At 41.0% G+C, this 25118-nt stretch overlaps 1 protein-coding gene across 1 annotated transcript in view; it reads left to right on the top strand.

Annotated features, from left to right (window-relative positions):
• GALNT14 (polypeptide N-acetylgalactosaminyltransferase 14) overlaps nt 1–25118 on the top strand; it is a gene marked incomplete at its 3' end in the record, with an annotated part of 335253 nt that overhangs the window by 277441 nt on the left and 32694 nt on the right. Inside the window, exon 7 of the mRNA XM_081341474.1 lies at nt 24249–24336. Coding sequence (XP_081197600.1) covers nt 24249–24336 — 88 coding nt within the window. The remainder of the gene's footprint in view (nt 1–24248; nt 24337–25118) is intronic.

The following is a 25118-nucleotide window of genomic DNA, read 5'->3' as shown; positions in this document are numbered from 1 at the left end:
ATAGAAATATAGATCCTCAAATGTGCTTCAAAAGGACAATTGAACCAGCTGGTCCTGACTGCAGGAACACAAGTGTTTTGGCATAAAAGGGCCAGAAGTGGAAGATAGTTTTGCCAAGTGAGCAAAGAATGGTCCCTTAGGAATGCAAATTAAGTTAACAGAGCCCAAAGGCTCTTGTCAGACCTACTGAATGTTACAAGGGGAAATAGGTGAGCATGGCTCCAGTCAAGTTTTTAATTAGGTCTATGATCATTTCCCAGTGCTGAATGGTTTAAGGGAGTGATGGTTCTTTGAATAAGGACTGAATTTAATTTCATGCAAATTAAGCTTTAATAAATTGATTTAATGGAAATTAAACCATGCTGACAAAAGCACTTTTTTCCCAGTAAAAATTATTAAACCAATGTTACTGAGTGGGATGCTCTTTTCTCTGTCACCCCTTCTGTATAGAGAAGGACTCTGTGATATTTGTTTTCAACCAGGAGACAAGTATCCATATACCATCAAAATAATCTCAATAATATTCCCTTCCTATCTTTCAGTAAGTTTGTTAGGGATCCTTGGTTACTACTAATTTAATTTGCATTCCCAAGGGACAGACCCTCCCTTGCACACTCCACATTTAGTCAGCTTTCTAATCTACTGCCATCTTTCTAGGGTTGATCTTAAGCTTGTTTTTTGCTCATCCACGCACCAGGTCAACCCTCCACTGTATCTCCTGAGTATCATTCACTTTTGGGGCTAGCTCATCTTGTGCCGATGAATGGCTTTTTGTAGATGCTAAACTGAAGGGAGAAACAGTTCACTCATGCCAGAATGCCTGAGGACATAGCCTCTCTATTGTATAGGGCACTGAGGACATAGCCTTTCTAGTCTAGGTCTATTCACTGAAGAGAGAAGAGAACCATTGCAAAACACCATTTGGCCTTGCAGCAGCCTCAGAAGGAAACTATGGTTGATGGTATTGAAGGAGGCCGAGAGATACAATAGAATCAGGGGAGGCGAATTCTCCACCCCAGTTTCACCAGCAACGATCAACATAAGCTACCAATGATTATCCCATTCCCAGGTCTGAATCCCACCTGAAAGGATACAGACAATCTGTTTCATCCAGGGTTTTCTGGAACTGCAGCCCTATCATTTTCTTAATCTTCTATGTGAAGGAAAGATTGGTAGGTAGTAAATAATAGTCCAAGATCGTGATATTTTCTTGAGGCGATATATCTTTGCTTTTTGCAAGTCAGAGATAAAGAGCCTATTATTCAAAGATGATTTCACCTCTGCCCAGATTCAGCCTTCCATCACTTCCCTGGCAGCTTTCACTAGGAAGATAGGGCAGGGGATATGGTTTATGTGTGACAAAGCTGTTAGCATGAAGCATTTCCTCGGGATCCACAGACTTAAACCAATCCCATATAACCTCACAAGATGAGGCTTCTTTCACCTCACCTGGATTTGGCCAGCTGCTTTCAAGTTGCAAATGTGAGAAATGTTGAATTATTTGTAGTGGCCAGCAGCCCCTCTTCCAGCTTGGTCTAGGGCAGGGGTCAGCAACCTTGGCTCTTTTATGACCATGGACTTCAACTCCCAGAATTCCTGCTGGCTCAGGAATTCTGGGAGTTGAAGTCCATGAGTCATAAAAGAGCCAAGGTTGCCGACCCCTGGTCTAGGGAACTTTAAACTATACTCCTGGGCAGCTATCTACAAGGCAATCAAAGCAAACACTCCACAGATCTTACCACCACAGTGTAAGCTTAAATGTGAGATTTTATTCATGTCAGATCACATTCATTCTTTATTTTATGCCTTCATTGCTCCAGACATGTATTCTGCTGCTGCTGCTGCTTCTCCCAGAGCTCCCAGTCGGTGGGAGTGGGGTTGAGAGAACTGAGAGTGAGAGACACCTGACAGAAGGAAAACACTTTCACTTATGTTCTCTTAATACCACCCGGTTTCAATGTGTTCTGTAGAAATTCAGTCATTTTGCTGTCAAATTTCAGTAGTATGATCTTCCCATGCTAGGGGAAAGTGGCTTCATGGTGTGAATAGTATGGCTCTATTTTAAAACAAGAGAAGAGTTTAATTTTCTTTTTGCATCCTCATTGGTCCTCTTTTTCTTCATCTCTTTCTGTGTCTAAGTGATGATGGTGCCTTTTTTGTATGAGATGTTTGATGAGATACAGCCAGCAGGATGGCAGTTTTAGCACGGGGGAATGTAGTTCAGGCTCACAGCTGTTATAGATGAATGCTGATACCATATACAGCAATGCCATAGAAAATTCATTATAAGACTGAAACAGTAACATCTGAATGAAACAGAAAAACAAAATGTCAATTCTATTAACTTCTCATACTTGCAATTTTTCTCTCACTATTTTTCTTTTCACTATTTTTTTAAAAAAAGAAATAATCTAAATTAAAGTTTGAGTGTTTGCTTTTGCTTTTAGCAGCATTAATGTGAAATCTGCTTCTGGAATTAATGGCTCTCAAATTATGGACCCAGAATTGGGGGGAGGGGGGTGTTGAGATTTTTTTTATCCCACTTTTATTATTTTATAAATAACCCAAGGTGGCAAACATACTCCTTCCTCCTCTCATTTTTCCTACAACAACCACCCACCCTGTGAAGTGAGTTTGGCTGAGAGAGAGTGCTTGGCCAAAGTCATCCAAGTGGCTTTAATGCCTAAAGTAATGCTAGAATTCCTAGTCTCCTGGTTTCCAACCCAGTGTCTTAAGTCTAAGAGCTTGGGACAGACAATCCCCAGGATCCCTTCAGGAGCAACAGGACCATCAGAATGAGCATCAAGAACTGAAGCAAGGCATTTTAGAAATCAGATAGCTTAATGTATTTTTATGAATATAAATAGCAGAGATGTGTTGCTTGGCTGTGTCAGAATGGCAGAACTAAATTGATTTACTAAATCATAATATTATGATTAATTAATATTCTTTTTCTTCATTTGTTTTATTTCATATTGATTTTGTAAGTTGCCCTGAAAGCTCTGATGAAGGCTGGTATATACAGTATACAATTCCCCCCAAAAGAAAGAAAAGAATAGCAATTATTAGGATATCAGATGAAACATATTAGTCCTTAGTATCAGCAGAATCATTAGTATTCTGCTTGACTATACGACATTGTTTGCAAGCCTTCTACAAAAATTTCCCCTTGTTTAATATCTATATGATATTGATTTAGGATGTGTTATCAACACAACAGTTCCTTCTGAATTAGAGTAGACTGTGCAGATGTTGAACAGGAACAGGATAGGTTGGAAGAAGGCCAGTAAACTGAGGGACTGATAAACAAATACATTGGGTAGTGTCATAGTGAATAGATGGCTGGAGTTTCTGGAATTGAGAAGGTGACCTGTTCTGGATAAAACTATTAACCCCAAATAATAGATATACAAACCGAGGGATCTATTTGATTCAGTGCAGTCACTAAAGGCGTAAGTTGCTTCAGTTGTAAGAGATGTGTTCAGTGGCGTAGCATGGGTTGTCAGCACCCGGGGCAATTTGCGCCCCCTAACCCGGTGACGTCATGGCACCGCTGAAAAGACGCGCCCCGCAGCGGCGTAGACTTTCCAAGAAGAGTCGCGCGCATGCGGGATGCTTCCGAGTCCCTCTCGAGGGCGGCTGGGCGGGGCTTCGACCTGCAAGAGCCGCTGCATTCAAGCTCGCATGTGAGCCCCGCTAAATAAAGCCACGCATGCGCACGAAGCTAGGCCAGCCGGCCGGCGGGTCCGTCTTCGCTCGGCCAAGCCTGCCGGGGCGCCTGCGGGGCGCTTGCGGTTGGCCTGAGCCTGGGCGGAGAGTTGGGCGCTTCTATTTATTTTATTCAGTTTATGTGGCCGCCCATCTCACCTGCCGGACTCGTTTCGCTTTGCAAGAAAGAGCAGCTCGAGAGCGGAGCCAAGCCGACTCTGTGCAGCCCTTGGGGCTCCCTGAGCAGCTCAGTGCGAGCGCGCCCCCCCCAGATGTTGCGCCCGGTGCGGCCCGCCCCCCCTGCACCCCCCACGCTACGCCACTGGATGTGTTCATCCTTGATTGGTGGGAGCAGTCTGGTTTCACTAATCTATTCCATAGTAATCTTACAATGATATTCCTTAATGCATTCTGCCTGTCCTTGAAGACAATCCAGAACCCGCTCTGGTTGCTCGTAAGGTACCAGATATCATTAAATAATTTTTTTACTTATTATAAAGCTCCGCATCATGAAGAATTCAGATACACAAAACTAGCAGTTTCTCCAGTACTGGTTGAACATTGTTTATGATCTACTATCAGGACTTGCTTGAGATCCCACCAACAGTAACAGCCTGTGGTATGGGAAAAAAAAGAATTATTGATAGTGATATCTTAGCTGCAGAATCCTTTTTCCTGATAAACTAGCACTTTATAATTTTTCCCTGTAATTTAATTGCTTTGAAAATGAACTGAAATGTTTTTAATGAGTATCTGTTGTGTTGTATTTCCTTTCTAGGTTTTGGTTTGCTCATATTTTTATGAGCAATGTTTTTAGTTCTGTGTTTTTATAGAATTCGGTGCTAATGCAGGCACTTACAAAAAGTATGGTATGTAGTTTACAGTTTAACATTAGAGAGTGACAAATAATCATACAATAGTTAAAAACCTGAAAACTCAAGGCAGTTGTTACTATTTTAAGGAAAGTAGACCAACTAAGGAGATAGTTTCATTTTTTTGTGGGAATTAGTTTTTGCAACTAAAAAGTTGATGTATATTACTTTCTGAAATCAAAATGCTCATGCATTTTGTGCCCTCATTATCAGCAATGTATTTTGCTTCTTCAAAGGATGCTCACTTTTCCATAGGTAGTAAATAACCTGAATTCCCATAGGGATTAGCATCTTGCAGAAGTTACAAAGATGTCAGGTTCCTCATCCTGCAAATTATATTAATTATGTAATTTATATCTTTTGTGCCATGATGGAAATGATGTGCAGTATGTAATTCAAGTCATTTTAAGATGATAAGATGAAGGGCCCGAGTTTTGGGTCTCTGAGAGATGGCTGGGCAGGGGCAGGGGCCGTCAACATAAATTTAATAAGAGGCCCCTGATTATGTTTTTATCAAAATTTTTTACGGGGTTGGGGAGGGGGGTGGGAGATAGGGGTTGTCTGGCTTTGGGGGGCGGCCAATCAACCATAGTTCAGGCCAGACTTGGGTCTGACCGCGCGGGGGGAGAACGAGGGGTCGTTGTCTCTGGGGCTCATGAGCGGGTCGTGGGATTACCAATTCCCACGACGGGGAATGGCAGCAGGCGGATAGACAGGGGGCCATATCGTTACCGGGAGCGCCGTCTCCGCTATTTGCAAGCGGTGGGGTGCTCCGACCCTCGGCTTCTTTCCCGAGGTTCCGGGAGCGAGGATGTGCAGCCTCCTGGGCTCCGGCTGGTGTACCTGAATGCCAGGTCCGTGGTTAACAAAGCTCCCCTTGTTAGGGATTTAGTTGAGGGTGAGCATGCGGACCTGGCTTGCATCACGGAGACTTGGTTGGGCCCAGAGGGTGGGGTCCCTTTGGTTGACCTTTGCCCACCAGGCTTCCGGGTGCTACACCAGCCTCGAGCTCAGGGTAGGGGTGGGGGTGTGGCGGTGATCGTTAGGGAGACCTTATGTCCGCGGGAGACCACCGTTCCTCAGATAGTCGGGTGTGAGTCTCTCTTTATGAGATTTGGCTCTGGGGCGCAGTTGGGCTTGCTGCTCGTGTACATTTCGCCTAGTCACGTAGCGGCAGCCCTGCCCGAGCTGCTCGATATCCTCTCGGGGTTGGTGGTTGAGTTCCCCAAACTTATAGTTTTGGGAGACGTCAACCTACCATCCCTGGGAGGTTCATCTGAGCTTGCTCGGGAGTTCATGTTCTAGAAAAGATCTTGGCATTCTTGACCCTGGAGAAAAGATCAGTAGTAATTAAAAAAAATCAATTCTGGAGAATGATTGATGCCTATCCGAAAAAAAGTGAAATCTCTGTCTTCCACATTCCATTCTCGCCAAATATCTCTAAATTCCAAATCATCTTTCAAATCAAAAAAAGCTTTAGGTAATTTTGAATGACTAGGAGAATTTTTAAAAAATCCCTTCTTGTCTTTACTTGAGTCCAAAACACCATTCCAGTCACCCATCATAATAACAGATATATAATCCAATTGAATTAGTTTGTGATGTAAAAACTTATAAAACTTTTTTTGTTGTTGATTAGGGGCATATAATCCAATAATAAGAACTTTCCTGCCTTGTAGCATTCCAATACTGATGGCCTTCAACTGAATTTGCTTTTTGAAAGCGTGATTGATGGTAACTGACAATGATGGTATCAAAGTCATTGTGAAATTATTCTTGTCCATCTCTATTTTCAGCTGTACATTGTATATTTGTAGTATGTCATTATGAAATCACAAGGCCATGCTGCAAAACTTCTATGTAGAAAGCTGTTAATGCATTTTCTGTACTTAAGTTTTTCATGGCATTGAAACTTCCAGATTGACAAGATTGTTGTGTATGTTAAACAAATTTTGAATAGATTATTTGTTATCTTATAATAATACCTATGCATAGACTATGCGTACCTATGTCCAGTGTTCACAGAAATGTTTGAAATGTTAATTCTGCCACTTTCATGCTAATGTTAATTCTGCCACTTTCATGCTAATGTTGAGAGGGCAACTACTTTTATTTAACCCTGCTACCACCTTAAAAGACGCTTGCTCCTGGGGAGGAAAGCCATGGCAAATCTAGACAGCACACTAAAAAGCAGAGACATCACCCTGTCAACAAAAGTGTGTATAGTCAAGGCTATGGTCTTCCCAGTTGCAATGTATGGCAGTGAAAGTTGGACCATAAGAAAGGCTGAGCGCCAAAGAATTGAGGCCTTTGAACTGTGGTGCTGGAGAAGACTCCTGCGAGTCCCTTGGACTGCAAGGCGATCAAACCGGTCAGTCCTAGAGGAGATCAACCCTGACTGCTCTTTAGAAGGCCAGATCCTGAAGCTAAAACTCAAGTACTTTGGCCACCTAATGAGAAGGAAGGACTCACTGGAGAAGAGCCTAATGCTGGGAAAGATCGAGGGCAATAGAAGAAGGGGACGACAGAGAATGAGGTGGCTGGATGGAGTCACTGAAGCAGTAGGTAAAGGTAAAGGTAAAGGTTCCCCCGCACATGCGTGCTAGTCGTTTCCGACTCTAGGGGCCGGTGCTCATCTCCGTTTCATAGCCGAGGAGCCAGCGTTTGTCCGAGGACGTCTCCGTGGTCATGTGGCCGGCATGACTAGACGCCAAAGGCGCACGGAACGCTGTTACCTTCCCACCGTAGTGGTCCCTATTTTTCTACTTGCATTTTTTACGTGCTTTCGAACTGCTAGGTGGGCAGAAGCTGGGACGAGTAACAGGCGCTCACTCTGTTACGCGGCACTCGGGATTTGACCCGCCAAACTGCCGACCTTCTGATCGACAAGCTCAGCATCCTAACCCACTGAGCCACCGCGTCCCTTGACGTAGCAGTAGGCGTGAGCTTAAATGGACTCCAGAAGATGGTAGAGGACAGGAAGGCCTGGAGGAATGTTGTCCATAGGGTCGCGATGGGTCGGACACGACTTCGCAGCTAACAACAACAACCACCCTTGGTCCTTAAAAAAAATAGTGTTCTCTTAATTGGCTTCTCACAGGATCATTTGATTTTGACTTAATAAATTTATATAATGATATCAAATGCATTGAATCGGCAAATGACCTCCATTCCATATTTCCATTTCTATTATTCATTCAAGAAAACAACTTTTTAGTCTGATTTCTAAACTGTGGCAAGAGTCCAAAAAGCAAAGTATGTGAGATCAAGGGGCACAGTAATGGAATAATAAAGTAACACAGAACCTTATATCTCAAAGACAAGTTAAAGAAATCTATCCTGTGACAGAATATATACCAAAGATGCTTGTGCCAAAGATCACATTGCAAAGAGTAGTGGATGGAGCTGGGCCAAAAGAATAAAATTTAATTTATGTCATTAGCAAGCTGCCTGCGCAGGTTAAGGTCTAACAATGCATCTCTTTAATACTCCTTACCTGAAGTAATTATTGAGGACCAAGGTGCTCCGTGGATGTCAACAGCAAATAACAGGCTTCAGGTAGAAGTTTACAGTAGGACCTGATCACCTTTGTATCTGCCTCATTTTATTTTTTACTTGCTTTAACACATGGGATAAAGCCCAGAGAAAGAGGCATGGACACAAAGTTGATTACATAGTAGAAAGAATTTTACCACTTTTTGAGTGAAAATTTCACAAAAATAATGTAAGTAGTTTAATAAAGTAAAATAATGAAATAATACACACTATAACAAGAAGCAAGCTTTGATATCCCATATCAGTTTATAAATTCTAAACCTTAAGTTTCCTTGCCCAATATATGCAGAGTCTTACCAACATTAGGGTGCATCTGGTGAGGAAAGGGGTTGAGGGTAATGTTATATTCTTTCTGTGGTCATCTCCTCTTGTTTCTAGGTTGTTGATTTTCATGTGTGAATCCATGGCTTATAGGTGCCTGAGTGTCAGACATGAACAACCAGACCCATAAGAGTAGAATTCAAAATAGCTACTTTATTGTTCTCTGCCTCTAATACAGGAATCTCCCCAGACTGCCAGCTTTCACCTGGGAAAGATCAGATAAGGCTCAAGGTATTCATGGGGGGTGGGAGTGGGAGTCAGATCTTGTCCTCTTGTGTTTACATAGCGAGTCTTGGCTAATTCCCCACTTGAGCCCTCCTCCCCACTGGGACAGTTTCCCTCCAACACTGAGAGTGTTTACTGCAAAAGCACTTCCTGGTGCATGTGAAAAGCCCCTTTGGGATATTACAATAGGGAATCTTGCCAAAGCTTTTTTTTTCCACCTTTTGAAGTCTTGGATTCAGCCAAGTTGATGCCTCCAGGGTTTCTGCTTGAATTCCCATCTGAGTTTCATGGCTCAGTTACAGCTTTACAGTTGAACAGTTTGTTATCAGCAACCTGCATAGGAGTTATGACTAATCCGCAAAAACAATCTGCCTCCAGCTTTCCCTTTCCTGGAAAGCTATCATGTACAGCTGGTTGGCTTTTCAATAACACTGCTTGCCCTCTGGATCACCATACCACCCAAAATTAGGTTAACCTTGATCCTAATGGCTTTTGACAAAGACCTGGCTATTTTACCAGATTTGGGGTTGTGAAGTTAGTTGAGCCCAGGTGGGTTCGTTGCTGGTTTCCTGCTGGCCATAGTATGTTGCTTTCTTTATCTTTAGTTTTTATTCTTATTTTACTAGCTGTACTATTAAAAAAAATGTTGTTAGCCATACAGAGTCATGCTTGTGAGATGGCCGTATAAACTGATTGAAATAAATCAGTAAATAAAAATAGCTAATGGGTTGTTTTTTTGTTTTTTTTTAATCCCATTTATATCCCGCCCTTCTCCGAAGACTCAGGGCGGCTTACAATCTAAAGCACAAATCAATGTGCTTAGCAATAGCCTTCATTCTATGTATATGCCTGCTTATTAGCGCTTTCGCGCCCTCCCAAGCGGCATTATTACAAAGTCAGCTTATTGCCCCCAACAATCTGGGTCCTCATTTTACCTACCTCGGAAGGATGGAAGGCTGAGTCAACCTTGAGCCTGGTGGGACTCGAACCTGCACTAATTGCAGGCAGCTGGTGTTACTTAAGGAGGCATTAGCCCACTGCTCCACCAAGGCTCTTTTGAACATGGTCTACTGATAACCTGGACTTCATTATGGGCTGAGATGAGAATAAATATATAAACCAACAAACATTATATTCTTTAAAAAAATTCTCTAAACAACTTGAGCTCTCTGGAGGCCACACATGAGGCTTTGGTGGTCACTTGGAGTTCTGAGTGTTCAGTTGTGCCTCATTAATTTAAGGTCTCATGAGACCCAAGCCATCAACTCTTTGTGTTTTTTTTAAACCCTGTTGTGGTTGAATTTCTCTGCATCACAGTAGACCAGGGGTCTTCAAACTTGGCCCTTTTATGACTTGTGGACTTCAACTTCCAGAATTCCTCAGCCAGGCATGCTGGCTGAGGAATTCTGGGAGTTGAAATCCACAAGTCATAAAAGGGCCAAGTTTGAAGACCCCTGCAGTAGATGATGTGAAGGTGACACATTATAGTTGATCTTTCCTCTGCAAATAAAGCTATCCTTGCCCCCACTATTCCACTGATCACTTCTTTCCACCAAGATCAGTTCTATATGGTTCTTCAGAGAGAAAGGGCACAAACAAAAAAAGGGGCACTTCCACTTTGTCTAGTTAGCTAATAATGACCAAGAGACAAGGCCCTTCCACATTCGCTCTCAACCAGTTGCTGAGCTAATACCAGCTTCATTTTTTTAGATTAAGCATGTTCTGACCTGGATTCAGGATCTTAGGATCAGCTATCATACTCACTTTGTTTCAGTTTGCAAACTTGTTTTGAGAATTTGCAAGGAAGCCTGTGTTTTGGCTAAAATGAAAGTTTATTTTTTACTTCCCCTGACCATCCAAACATGACAGGAAGACTCCTTTCACTCTTAAACAACTCCATCCCTTCCACAATAATCCTTTCCTTGCTGGAAAAAAAAAAGAAGTGTGGTTCACTGTTAACAAAGGCAGAATGAAATTGATTAGTGGCAAGGAAGATCCAGCCTGGTGTAATTGACTAAAACAAGCCTAATAAAGAAATTGCAGCAAAGTAACTGGTAATACCCCTAATCCCATCAACATTTCTCTGCTTGCTAGCAAGAGACAAAGGCTATTTCTAGTGCCCTTACCCCCTCTACAAATCAATGTTTCTTAATAACAAAACAACTCAGACTTACTCAGTTTTCCCTATATGGTCCCAAGATCGTGACAGCAAATCAGAGCCTTAGAAATCTGCCCCCCCCAAAAAAACCACAACATTTAATATCCTGATGAAAGATATTCCTTTGTGTTTGTCTATGGAGATTCTCAGTCATCCAGGTCATGGTTGTCCCAAAGGTGCTTTTTCAAGAAGCAACTGGACTTCCTTGTTTTTCTTCCTCCTTAGAATAGTGCTCCATCTTTCATACCATGGCAACTACTTTCAATACTTTAATGCTTGCTTAATCCAGTATATACTGTATTGGGGTATCTCTTCACTATACCCTATCTGTATTTAATTATGGAAAACATTTTACTATCACAGATCAGACTTTTTTTTGAATCAAGTTCTCTTTCACTTTGGTGCATTTACCAGTATTAAGCTATTCTTTCCTATCCCCCCCCAAAATGAGTATTATCCCACTCATTTTCATCACCACTTTTTCTGATATCAGAATTTGACAGTTTCAGACATTCATGCAACTCACTTACGAAAGAGTCATGTTATTTTATTGCACACACTGTGGGCATGCCTCATCTTGATAAGTGCTTATCAGAGGAATGATGTGACCAGGGCTATTTTTTGTCATAGAACGCCCAGAACAGAGTTCCGGCACCTTTTTTTGGAAGGAACCTTGTAGGGTAGGCAAGGCGGGTTATATGACGTGTGTGAGTTCCAGCACTTTTTTTTTTACAAAAAAAGCACTGGATGTGACCATATGCACCCCTCAGTGTACATGTGGGTCTTCTAAAGCACATTCACAGTAGATTTGGGTGAAGACATCAGCATTTTTTCAGATGAGAGCATGTGTGATTTCAGAAGAACATCACAAAACAACAGTGTATCATTCAGAGGAAAACTCTGGTTCGGCACATGAATGGATAAGAGTGTTCGTATATGCTTTGCTGCTTTTATTTAGAGGACTGATGCATCTACTATTACCAATTTGTTTCAAGCAAATAACTTTTCCTGAAAATGTAATTATGAGGCCTAAGGCATTTTTTTTACAAAAGGAATCAATCTTTGTAATGCCACAGTAATGAATTACTGGATGAGAATATTCTATTTCCAACTGAAAGGGTTTTTTTCTCCTTTTTTAAGAAAAATCTTCCTATTTTGAGGAGAGATGTTGCAGGTAGCACATTAAGTTACATTGCTAAATATGAATCAGCCAAACTGAGAAGTATCTATGAGTGTTCCCTGATAATTATAAGCAGGATGGGTGGGTGGAGGGGAGATTCTGTACTAAATCATGAACAATATGCTTGTGTTACGTTGTAACATTTAATTTTAAAACAGTATTCAATATTTTGAAGTAGAATAAATTAGTCCTATGGCCTTAGTCTTTTGAAAAGGTCAATAGAATTTCCCAAATTATGTGAGAGTTAAATTAATGTTATGCAGAGCCATGTGAGAAGTTAATAATAGATCCAAATAGATGAAGAAGCTAGGCAGTTAAAGTCCAGAGTGGCCATTAAAAAATCAATGCCAACCTTCAAAACCAGAACATATTGATCATGTGATTAATATTTTGCTATATATTAGATTATTTTCCAGTATTGTTACATACATGTTCAGTTGAAAGGATCCTTTCATATGTTCAGCATATATATATAGAAGAACAAACAGCCACTACCACACACTTCTCCCAGAAGAATGAAGCTGAAGCCACCAGCCTGAGGATGACAGATGAGATTTCGTCGAAACGTTGCCCTGATATATTTAAACTAAACAGCGGGGACAGTGAGTTAATTGATACAGAACATCCCTGTCCCCGGCAATATAAAAACTATAGGGCTATCAGTGCATGTAACATAGATGTGTGTGTGGACAAGAATATCAACCTTGCTGTCAAGCAAAATCAAGCTTCTAATAGCGAGTGCCACACAAAGTGCACTAACCAAATAGGTGGTAAGACAATCGGGGAACTCAGGCACCACACAGGTCATGTAGAAAGTAAACATAGGGTCAATCATAAAGGACTCGAATGTCTATACACCAATGCACAGAGTATGAGCAATAAACAGGGTGAACTAGAAATTCAGGTTAATGAGGGCAGATATGATTTTGTCACCATTATGGAAACATGGTGGGATGAAACCCACAAACGGAACACACAGCTAGAGGGATTTAAATTATTCAAAAGAAACAGACCAAATAAAAGAAGAGGTGGAGTTGCTCTCTATATAAGAAATAACTACATCTCTACAGAAATAGAGCACAACAATGATGAAAACTGTAAACCTGAATGCATTTGGGTCAATATAAAAGGGAGAAAACATAACATTGCCATAGGTGTATATTATAGGCCACCCAACCAAACAGAGGAAATAGATGAACTTTTTGCTAAGGTATGTAGGAAGCACATCACAGTAGTATTGGGGGACTTTAACTACCCTGACATCAACTGGGAGAGAAACTCTGCACCACGTGGGAGATCAAACAAATTCCTGACAAACCTAGCAGACAACTTTGTCACCCAAAAAGTAAAGAAGGGAACTAGGGGATTAGCCATTTTGGATCAAATTCTCACTAACAGAGATGAAATGATAGAAGGAGTTGAAGCCACAGGAACCTTGGCAGGAAGTGATCACGCAATATTGAATTCAACATTATGGAAGCACAAGCAATAGAATACAGTCAAACTAGAGCCTTGGACTTTAAGAGAGCTAATTTCAATAAACTTAGAGAGAGCTTGGGAAGGATTCCATGGATGAGAATCCTCAAGGGGAAAACAACTCAAGAAGCTTTCTTTGAGCAAGTGACAAAATTAGTGGACCGGAGGAATGCTGTGGATATAATTTACTTGGACTTCAGTAAGGCATTTGATAAAGTAGATCACAACCTACTACTTGATAAGATAGAAAAAATGTGAGTTAGACAGTATCACCACCAGATGGATTCGTAGCTGGCTGACTGGCCGTACTCAGCATGTGGTCCTCAATGGAACCACATCTACATGGAGGGAAGTGTGTAGTGGGGTGCCCCAGGGCTCTGTTCTGGGCCCAGTGCTCTTCAACATCTTCATCAATGATTTGGACGAGGGGATAGATGGGGAACTCATCAAATTGCAGACGACACCAAGCTGGCAGGAATAGCCAACCCTCCAGAAGACATGCTTAAGATACAGGAGGATCTGGACAGACTTGAACACTGGGTGATATCTAACAAAATGAAATTCAGTGGTGAAAAAAGTAAGCTTCTACATTTAGGGAAGAAAAAACAAATGTACAGGTATAGTATAGGGTGTACCTTGCTCAATAGTAGTAACTGTGAGAGGGATCTCAGAGTCCTAGTGGACAATCACTTAAATATGAGCCAGCAGTGTGCTGCAGCTGCCAAAAAAAAACCAACACAGTGCTAGGCTGCATTAACAGAGGGATAGAATCAAGATCATGTGAAGTATTAATGCCACTTTACAATGCCTTGGTAAGGCCACACTTGGAATACTGCATCCTGTTTTGGTCACCACAATGTAAAAAAGATGCTGACACTCTAGAAAGAGTACAGAGAAGAGCAACAAAGATGATTAGGGGACTGGAGGCTAAAACATATAAGGAACGGTTGCTGGAATTGGGTATGTGTAGTTTAACGAAGAGAAGAGTGAGGGGTGACATGATAGCAGTGTTCCAATATCTCAGGGGCTACCACAAAGAAGAGGGAGTCAAGCTATTCTCCAAAGCACCTGAAAGCAGGACAAGAAGCAACGGATGGAAACTAGTCAAGGAGAGAAGCAACCTAGAACTAAGGAGAAACTTCCTGACAGTTAGAACAATTAACCAGTGGAACAACCTGCCTCCAGAAGCTGTGAATGCTCCAACACTGGAGGTTTTTAAGAAGAGACTGAACATCCATTTGCCTGAAATGGTATAAAGTTTCCTGCCTGAGCAGGGGGTTGGACTAGATGACCTCCAAGGTCCCTTCCAACTTTACTGTTATGATATGATATCAAAAATATGCATGAGGACAAAAAATAGAAACAAGAAAAAATATGAAATGTTTGATTCATTGTTCTGAAAAACTAGCAAGCAAAAGCATATGTAGCTGACTTTTCAAGTGTCAAATAAGATTCAGTTGTGAAGGTTTATCCAGATGTTTGTTTGTATGCTGCCATGTGGTAAGCACTTGCTCCTAAAGCACTGAGATTGTGTCCCTGAAATGTGCTGCATTTTTTGCCAAATTTCAGCTAGCGGAAAGGACTATGTTGTACTTTTAATTACTTTAGAAATAAAAAATAAAGAAAGGGAGGGAAAATGAAAACCTTGGCTCCTCCCTGCAATGATGTCTTGCCTGCCTTCTACAATCTCTGCCATTTGCCATCCATGATCATTCATAGAATTGGATGACAAGAGTTAATACTCTAAAAGACAGAAATAAAGTTCAAAATTAGCCCTGAAAGTCAGCTGGGTGACTATGGTCCAGTCAATCTTTCTCAGCCCAAACCACCTCACAAGGTTGTTGTTGTTGGGAAAATAAGGGAGGAGTTAGGTGTGTTGGATATGTTCACTGCCCTGTTATTTGTAAAAATAATAAAGGTGGGATACAAATTAAATAAATAAATAAAAACTATCTTGCTTGGATAGCAAAATGGACAATGAAATATTATTGAACCAAATGTAACATTCTTCAGTCAAGAAAGAAAAAGGAAAACAAAAAATATACTTTAAACCAGGCGTGTCCAACCCATGGCCTCCAGGCCTTGCTGGACAGCTAGTAATGCGGCCCCACAAGATAATAAAAATTATTTTAAAAAGGAAGTTTTTTATGTACATTAATCTATAGGTCCTCTAATATATTTAAAGTGGGAAGGAGACCTGGGAAAAATAGGTTTAAGAAACACTGATCTAGATACAGCCACATTTTCATTTTTGTATTTATTTGGAAAATGGAGATTATAGAAACATACGTTCAATGGCCCAATTTGCTAAATTTGCCACCTGCTTGTGGTAAGTCTGAAACTGTCTATCACGTTTCATCTTTCATTTAACACATGACAATCATAAGGTTTCTTTTTCTTCATTTTTACCTCACTTCCTTTGGCCTCATTTTCTCTTTCTGTCACTGAATATGATTCTGATTGGATGTGATGGCACACTGCTATGTATGATATGAGAAATTTGTGTTATAAATAAAACAACCTTCCACAATCACAACTAATAGCAACAAGGGCAAATTACATAAAAGAGTGTGAAGACAAATAATTAAGGAAAGGTGGTAGACAGCATTAATGTCAGGCAGATGCTTTCAGTGGTGAATTGTTGTGATTCAGGGTCAGCCTGTGGGTTCGGCAGTTGGGTCAGACGATTCAGAGGAGGAGGAGGGGGTGTTGGAGAGCTTGCTGAGGATAGCCTTGAGGTTCTGCAGAGCCCTCAGCCAGGCTCCTCCCATCTGGTTACGACGCAGACCCAGCTGTGTGAGCCTGACAGCGTGGATGAAGATGACCCACAGCTGGCCCTGTTCAAAGACACCCGACGCAGGAGGCAGTCAAGCAGGAGTAAACAGAGGAAGGCAATGGGGCACCTCGTAAGGAGGCAGAGAGAAGCCACGCCTTGAACTGTTTAAAAGGAGAATGTGTGGGAGGGCTGGTTTGCTGAAGGCAACTGTTTGAATAGCTCCTGTTTCATGGTTCGTGTTTTGTTTTGCTCTGTTTGCTTTTGTGTCCATAAATTTGGCAGGCTTAGTTCCAGCCTCTTGCCTTCTTGTAAAGGGGTTGTCCCTGCTTTTTCTGCAGGGCCGGTAGTAGGCTGGTACAGAACAGTGAATATTATTCATCGTGGGAATACATTCAGGCAGCTATTTCTAAATGATTATAGTCCAAGGGTATGAAGGAAGAGGAAAAGGAGGAGAAGGAGAAGAAGAAGCATTTTTGTAAACTGATTGAAGGGGAAGTCTGCATAGAAGAGTGAGAAGAATACTATGTATTCATTGATAGACCTATATAACTTCCAGTCTCTAATGCCAGCCCCTTCGCCATGACAAGGCAGTAATCCATGAAGGGATTACAGTATCTTCATGCTATTGAAATTAGGTAAAGGTAAAGGTAAAGGTTCCCCCGCACATGCGTGCTAGTCGTTTCCGACTCTAGGGGCCAGTGCTCATCTCCGTTTCAAAGCCGAAGAGCCAGCGCTTTTCCGAGGACATCTCTGTGGTCATGTGGCTGGCATGACTAGACGCCAAAGGCGCACGGAGCGCTGTTATCTTCCCACCATGGTGGTCCCTATTTTTCTACTTGCATTTTTACGTGCTTTCGAACTGCTAGGTTGGCAGAAGCTGGGATGAGTAACAGGCGCTCACTCTGTTACGCGGCACTCGGGATTTGACCTGCCAAACTGCCGACCTTCTGATCGACAAGCTCAGCATCCTAACCCACTGAGCCAACGCATCCCTATTGAAATTACCTTTACTAAAACGGGTGCTATATACATTTAACAAGTCAATAAGTAAGTAAGTAAATATGTAAATACATTTAATAGAACAAAGCCTTGAAGAAAGCCTATCATTAGAATTCAAGCATTTTTGGAAGGAATTGGCAAAATAAAAAACTATTCATAGCCATTTGCAATATGCTTACCGTTGCAACACATATTTGATTCTAAGGGCATATGTTATCTGACCACCCATAGAAAGTGATCAAGCCAGAATAATATAAGTATAAAAATGCCATCTTTTTGTATTATTATGAGGAATTAAAACTGGGGTTGCTGTCTCTGCTTGGGAATAGCAGCTGTGGCCAGGTGGAAATGCTTCCCACCCAACTTCCCCAAAGGTCATGCATGCGTTCATTTACATGCACACTTGTGTTCTGGCTGGCTGGCTAAATGAGCCACACCCTGGTATTTCCAAGGACATTCTGATATCCAAAAGCAGCTGCACCCCACCCAGATCCTTAGCTTACAGAAACAAATGCTAAGATGGTGTGTGTGTGTGTGTGTGTGTGTGTGTGTGTGTGTGTGTGTAGGTAGGAGGTGTTGTAGGAGAAAAGGAGATAGCAAACAGCTTACAGGTGAGGAAGCAGGAGATGACATCAAAAGACTGACAACTGTTACAGGCAGGCCAGATGAATATCAGTCAACTGCCAGGACCACAAGTTACGATAAGCAGCATTTCTTGGTGGGATTCCTGCCTGAAGCTTGGCAGCAACTAGAATAGGAGCAATCATATTGAAAGCATTTTATCCCAAGTAGTGTAAAAACTTTTGGAAAAAGGCAAAGATTGTATGCTGCTTTATGGACCTTGAGGCTATTAAACTGAGTATTAAAAGACTGCATATAAAGGACTGAGTGTTAAAGACATATTAACATGGCAACTTCACCTTGAAAACCCTAGAACTAGCCTGTTGTCGGAGAAGGTATCTGCTGCAATAAAGCATTGTGTACAGTTTTGTTATGCTGTGTTGTGTCCAGTCCTTGGAAAGCATAGAACCCTCACATTTATGAAAAGATAGTTATTTTTAAATATATTTTTAATATATCGTCTGAAAAGTCTCAAACTTGCATGTCCTCTCTTTGGTTGATTTCTTGTTGACCCATTAGCAGTTAACAGCACCTATTATGTATGTATGTATGCATGTATGTATATACAGTATGTATGTATTTGCAATCCCAGCATAGGAATATGTTCCAAATTGATAGAACTGCTTAGTCATTTGATGAGATTCTCCCTTTATTAGGCCATAACCATGAATGCTCTTTGGGAGGGATCCCAAGCAAAAGAGAGAGAGGAATGGATCTGAAGACCATCTCATAATTATGGAACCTTACATTCCCTTCCCTTCCACCACTAACTATCCTATGAGAAGAATACATAAATAGAAAGAGAAAAAGGAAAGCACAGATTATCCTAAAAACATCACTTGAACTTTTCCGCACGTATGAATGAAGAATGAAGAAAGGTGAAATCCATCCCAATACCTGATTTAGTGAGAATCTGCCCTCCCTTCATCTCATCCCTGTGTTGTATTTTAGTTTTAAATAATAATTTCATTTTTTACAAATTTTATGTTGACTGTAATCTGGTTCAGGAAAATTGTTATCCTAAAAGGCAAGATGGAAATCATTGTGAGAAGTAAACAAACTGTTCCAAAATATGTATAATTCTCCATGAAATGACTGAACAAAATCTCTACACTTTCTGAACAATGAAGAATAAATGTAGGGTTTGTAAAAAGTAATTATCACGGGAGATGATGTTTTGCTGTCTAAAAAGCCATTAAACACATTTTGACATCCTGTCCTTGCTTTTTATGAATGCTTCTGTTCTTCATGTTACCATCCCACTCTTGAAACATGATCTTTAATTCCCAAAATTCCAAGAGAGTACAGTCATTGTTAGTCAATTGAAACTGGATTGAGTGTTGGGAGGCACTATTTAATTTGGTGCCCAATAAACTCATTCTTACATTGGGAGATCCTCTTTCACATGGAAAGATCCTGTATCTATCTACTGATGCTTTCAGAAAAGATCTCAGAATGGTCAGTTGGTGCATAAATTCCAACTGCTGATCATATGAGAACAGAAAAAGATTCAGATACACTAGAAAAATTCCCACATCAATATAGTAACATATGCATTAATTGAACTAGGATTCTGGTTAATTTTTTTTAACTCATTAAATAATGAATTGATTTCTTCTGAGATAGGAATCCCTTTTTAAATAACTCACAAGCTTTTTGCCACATGGCATCATTTGGGATGATGTAAAGCCTTTCTGTGAGAACACCAAAAGGCAGCCTGTTATTTGTTTTCCAAAAAAATGATATTCTGTTGATTTTGATCTAGTAGCACAGCATTCCTCCTTCTTGGCCAGAATGGGCTAGCTGTAGTAGAAACTGGTTTTTCTTTCCAAATAGCAAGAATAAGGGTCACAAACAATATTTAGTGACTGTCTTTAGTATGCTGTAATATGTGTGGTGAAATAAAGAGCACTAAACTTGAAAGAATATGTGGAAGACTGTTGAATCTGAAACAGAACCGACATATTATATTCTATGGCTTTTTAATTCTTTTTTTTTAAATTATAAATCTTTATTTACATTTCGTGTTAAAAACACACCATACACCAACAAAGAGAAAAAAAAATTTACAATATACAAAAAACGAAGAAATCAAAAAATTGAAAACCATTTCAAAAATTTCACATTATATCTACTTCTAAACTAACAATTATATTCCACTCATTAAGTCTCTTATAACCATCCAACTCCAAAGCTTATTCATTAACAATGACTATATCTGGTATATACCATATCTATATATGGTATCTTGCTGCGACACCTCAGGGGGCTGGGAGTGGGAGGCACGGTTCTACGTTGGTTCTCCTCCTTTCTCCAGGGTCGCTCGCAGTCGGTGCTGGCAGGGGGACAGAGGTCGACCCCGAGGCCTCTCGTTTGTGGAGTCCCTCAGGGGTCGGTCCTCTCGCCTCTCCTGTTCAACATCTACATGAAACCGCTGGGTGAGATCATTCGCAGCTTTGGAGTAGGGTACCATCAGTATGCTGATGACACCCAGCTTTTCATCTCAACTCCAAACAACATCAGTGATGCCCTTGACGTGATGTCCCGCTGCCTGAAAGCGGTCCGGGAATGGATGGGGAGGAACAGGCTTCAACTGAACCCGGACAAGACTGAATGGCTGTACGTACCGGCAAGCCAGGATACTCAGAACATCCCATCCCTTAACATCGGGGACAAGTTACTACCACCTGTTGATAGGGCCCGCAACCTGGGTGTCCTCCTAGACTCGCAGCTCTCCCTGGAAGATCACATAGGAGCTGTGACCAAGGGGGCCTTCTCCCGGGTTCGACTAGTTCGCCAACTACGGCCTTATCTGGACCTGGATGCCTTACGTACAGTCACCCATGCCCTTGTGACCTCTCGCCTAGACTACTGTAACGCTCTCTACATGGGGCTGCCCTTGAGATCCACTCGGAAGCTTCAACTGGTGCAAAGTGCAGCGGCACGGACACTCTGGGGAGCCTCCCGATACTCCCATATCACACCTCTCCTCCGTGCGCTGCACTGGCTTCCAGTTGCCTTCCGTGTGAAGTTCAAGGTGCTAACAATGACATACAAAGCCCTACATGGCATGGGTCCGGACTACCTACGGGAGCACCTTCTGCCAATGTCAACACCCCACCGCCCTGTGCGCTCCCACAGAGAGGGCCTCCTCAGGGTACCACCGCTCAAGGAATGTCGACTGGTGGCGCCCAGGGGGAGGGCATTCTCAGTGGGTGCGCCAGCCCTCTGGAACTGCTTACCAACTGAAATCCGGATGGCCCCCGACCTCCGCACCTTCCGACGCGACTTAAAGACTTACCTATTCCAACAGTCCAGCCTGGCCTGATAGCTCTGACAGCTTTAATTGGGGTCCCAGTTTGTTTTGCTTTGATTATTGTTTTCAATACTGTTTCACTTTGTTGCCTGTCCTACTCTGTACACCGCCCCGAGTCCCTCGGGAGAAGGGCGGTTTATAAAAACAAATAAATAAATAAATAAATAAATATATCACTTCATTTTTGACCAACCTCCAAGCCACCCTCATTTCTTTAATCTTTTATCCATCCAAATATACCATTTATTCCATGATAGAAATGCTGGTGTCTCTTCTTTACCCTTCAACTTCTTGGTCAATGTGTCTGCTTCTGCACAATCAAGTATTCTCCTAATTATAACTTCATCCGGTAGGGTATGATTTGCCTTCCAAAATTGAGCATACCCCATCCTTGCCGCCGTTAAGATATGTAAAACCAAATACCATATATCCTTCTTCATATTTCCAGGCCTGGAGCCAAGCAGATACGTCTCTGGTTTAAGATCAACTAAACACCCTGTGATTTCCTCTATCCATTTTTGGATCCTCATCCAATATCTAACCACTTCCGGACATGTCCACCATAAGTGATAGTATGTGCCAATCCCTTTACCACACTTCCAACAATCGGCCGACAATCCGGGGAACATTTTGGAAAGTCTGGCTGGAGGGAGATGCCATCTATAAAGCTTTTTGTATATGTTCTCCTTATATGACATGGAAACCACCAGCCTCATATTAGTCCACCAAATCTCTTCCCATTTCTCAAGTGGAAATGCATAACCAAAATTCTTCCCCCAGAGCCTTGGTGGAACAGTGGGCTAATGCCTCCTTAAGTGACACCAGCTGCCTGCAATTAGTGCAGGTTCACATCCCACCAGGCTCAAGGTTGACTCAGCCTTCCATCCTTCCGAGGTAGGTAAAATGAGGACCCAGATTGTTGGGGGCAATAAGCTGACTTTGTAAAAATGCCGCTTGGGTGTGTGTGTGAAAGCCCTAATAAGCAGGCATATACATAGAATGAAGGCTACTGCTAAGCTTGTAAGCCGCCCTGAGTCTTCGGAGAAGGGCGGGATATAAATGGAATTAAAATAAAAAAAATCGCATCTTTTACCACCTCCTCCCCTACTACCCTAGTTAGCAGCAATTTATAGCACTTAGATATCATCCCTTTCTCCGGGCCCAGCAGAATCTTATCTAATTCCTGCAGATTCAGATAAATACCCCTTCCTTCCTTATCCTTCTTATACCTTGACTGGATCTGCAGGTAGGCCCACCACTCCAGTTGAAACCGTTGCTGAGCCAGATCTTGTCGTGTTTTGAGTTCTCCCCCGCTATCTAAAAGTTCTTTGTAAGTTGGTCTTCTTCCCTTCTTGAGTAGGGTCGGATGGGTCAAGGCTTCCAAGGTTGATAACCAACACGGAATTTGTGCATAGTACTTAGCCCTTATCTTAACCCAATTCTGAATCAGTATATCCCTTATGTAGTGGCAAGTAAACTGTTTTCTTGGAGGAGTACCTTCCCGCCAAAGAGCTGCATGCCATCCCTGCAGCAAATCAAATCCTTCCAGACTCAACAATCGATTATTCCTTAAACTTATCCATTCCTTGCCCCAAACTAAGAGGGCAGCCTGATAGTAAAGTTCCCAGTTCGGTAGGCCAAGGCCCCCTCTTTCCTTAATTTCTTGCATCATTTTTTCCCCCAATCCTGGGCCGTTTCCCCTGCCATACGAATCTAGAAACTACCCCCTCTAACTCTTTTAAAAATTTCAGCGAAAGTTTAACTGGTGCTGTCTGGAAAAGAAAATTCCATTTCGGCAAAACATAAGATTTCACCATGGCTACCCTTCCTAATAATGACAACTGTATCCTACCCCATTTTCCCAGGTCCATTTTTGTTTGTATCAGTAATTTAGAATAATTATCTCCCTAATACTTGAACATCTTCCCGTCAACCAGATTCCTAAATATTTCACCTTCTTCACGATTTTAAACCCTGTAGTGTCCTCTAGCATCTGTTTACTTCTATTTGAAAGATTTTTCATCAATATATTCGTCTTATCTTTATTTACTTGTAGACCAGCCACGTTTCCAAATTCCTCAATCCTTTTTAGTAATTCCGTGCTGGATTCCAGAGGGTTTTCCAAAACGAAGACCATATCATCTGCAAACGCCTGCAATTTATGAATTTGGTCTCTTATCTGAAGCCCAGTAATCTCCTCATCTTTCCTTATTATTCTCAATAGGGGTTCTAAGGTTAGGATAAATAAAAGTGGGGAGAGTGGACAACCCTGCCTAGTGCCCTTACAGATATCAAATTTGTCAGTTAAATTCCTATTTTTCAACAGTCTTGCTTCCTGCTTAGTATAGATTGCTTTAATCATATTACGGAATTTAGCCCCAAACTCCATATGTTCCAACTGACACATTAGGAAATCCCAATTAACCCTATCGAATGCTTTTAGAGCATCGATAAATATTAAAGCTAATTGTTTATCTGGTCGGCTTTCATAATACTCCAGAACATTTAATATAATTCTGAGATTATCTTTTATTTGTCTAGTGGGAAGGAACCCATTCTGGTCTGTATGTATGAATTGGTTTAAGTAAATTTTTAATCTATCCGCAATTATTGCCGCAAATATTTTGTAATCTGAATTAAGAAGGGATATTGGCCTATAATTTTTAATATGCTTCGAAGGGAAGTCATCCTTAGGAATCAAACTAATATTTGCCTCCTAACTAATATTTCAGACTGTTGAATCTGAAACAGAACCGGCATATTATATTCTATGGCTTTTTAATTCCTAACTGTACCCTACAAAGACCTCTCTTTTTTGCCACTTTCACTACCTTCTTAGTTGTCATCATTGCATCTGATGATATAATCATATTTTCCCCAGGTATATTGTATATTAGTTTCAGTGCTTGGAAATGCAATAGGTCGTCCATATAATCAATAAGCAAAAGAAAAGCCCATAAATCATCTCCCATGGACACATTAATTGTGTTAAAAAGATAATGTCTTTCAGAAATTTAATCTGCTTTCTTTGTTATTATCAGGATCCAAGCCATGTGGTGAGTCCAGTTATTGATATAATCAATTTGGACACCTTTGCTTATGTGGCAGCTTCTTCAGATCTAAGAGGAGGTGAGTTTGTAATCAACCATAGACCTATGATAGTTTAGACAAGCGTATGAACAAAATGTATAAGAAATGCTGAGTGGTATGGAATTAATAAAGCCATTCTGCTAAGTATTGTTCACTATGTGTTAACTCAGTCCACAGCTTGGATAGGCTAATATATTTTCCCCAATTCACATAAACAAAAAATAAAACCATGGTTATAGTTTCTCAGATCATTCACATAATAGGAAATTATACCTATCAATTATAGAATAAAGTCTGGTGTTAATACCAATGCCAAAATAATATTTTTAAACATTGTATTTGTTCTGAGGTTTGTAGTTAAAGGTTCTTGCTTTAGTGAAATAAACAGTGATTAATGAAAGATTTCCAGAATTGTTTTTACTTCCAAAAAATGGAAGAACAAACCAGCCTCATATACTAAGATATTAATTCTTTTAATTGACCAGTATATTTTATTCAGGATTTTTTTTTATTTTAATTTTTCTTAGCAAACCTTTAGTGCAACATCATTGCTAATTTAAATTTTCTGTAATGTCCATCATCATATCGGAATTGTCATAAATATTTCTTGTAGTAGACAACCATGATAATTTTCAACTAAGACAAAGCAGAAATATAAAATGGTCTTATTGGGTTTTTTAAAGAAAATCTAAAATCTTAACCAGCAAGAATACTTTGAACTTTATGGGAAAAACAAATCTAAATAAGGACTGTAACAGGATATAAGATGAGGCAACCAGAATGATTAGATAGAAAAGAAATATTATATTGATGCAATCATT

The sequence above is a fragment of the Vipera berus genome, assembly GCF_964194415.1.
Source record: "Vipera berus genome assembly, chromosome: 1".
NCBI lineage: Eukaryota > Metazoa > Chordata > Lepidosauria > Squamata > Viperidae > Vipera > Vipera berus.
Note: the sequence above shows the minus strand (reverse complement) of the source record. Positions and strands in the feature narration are given on the sequence as shown.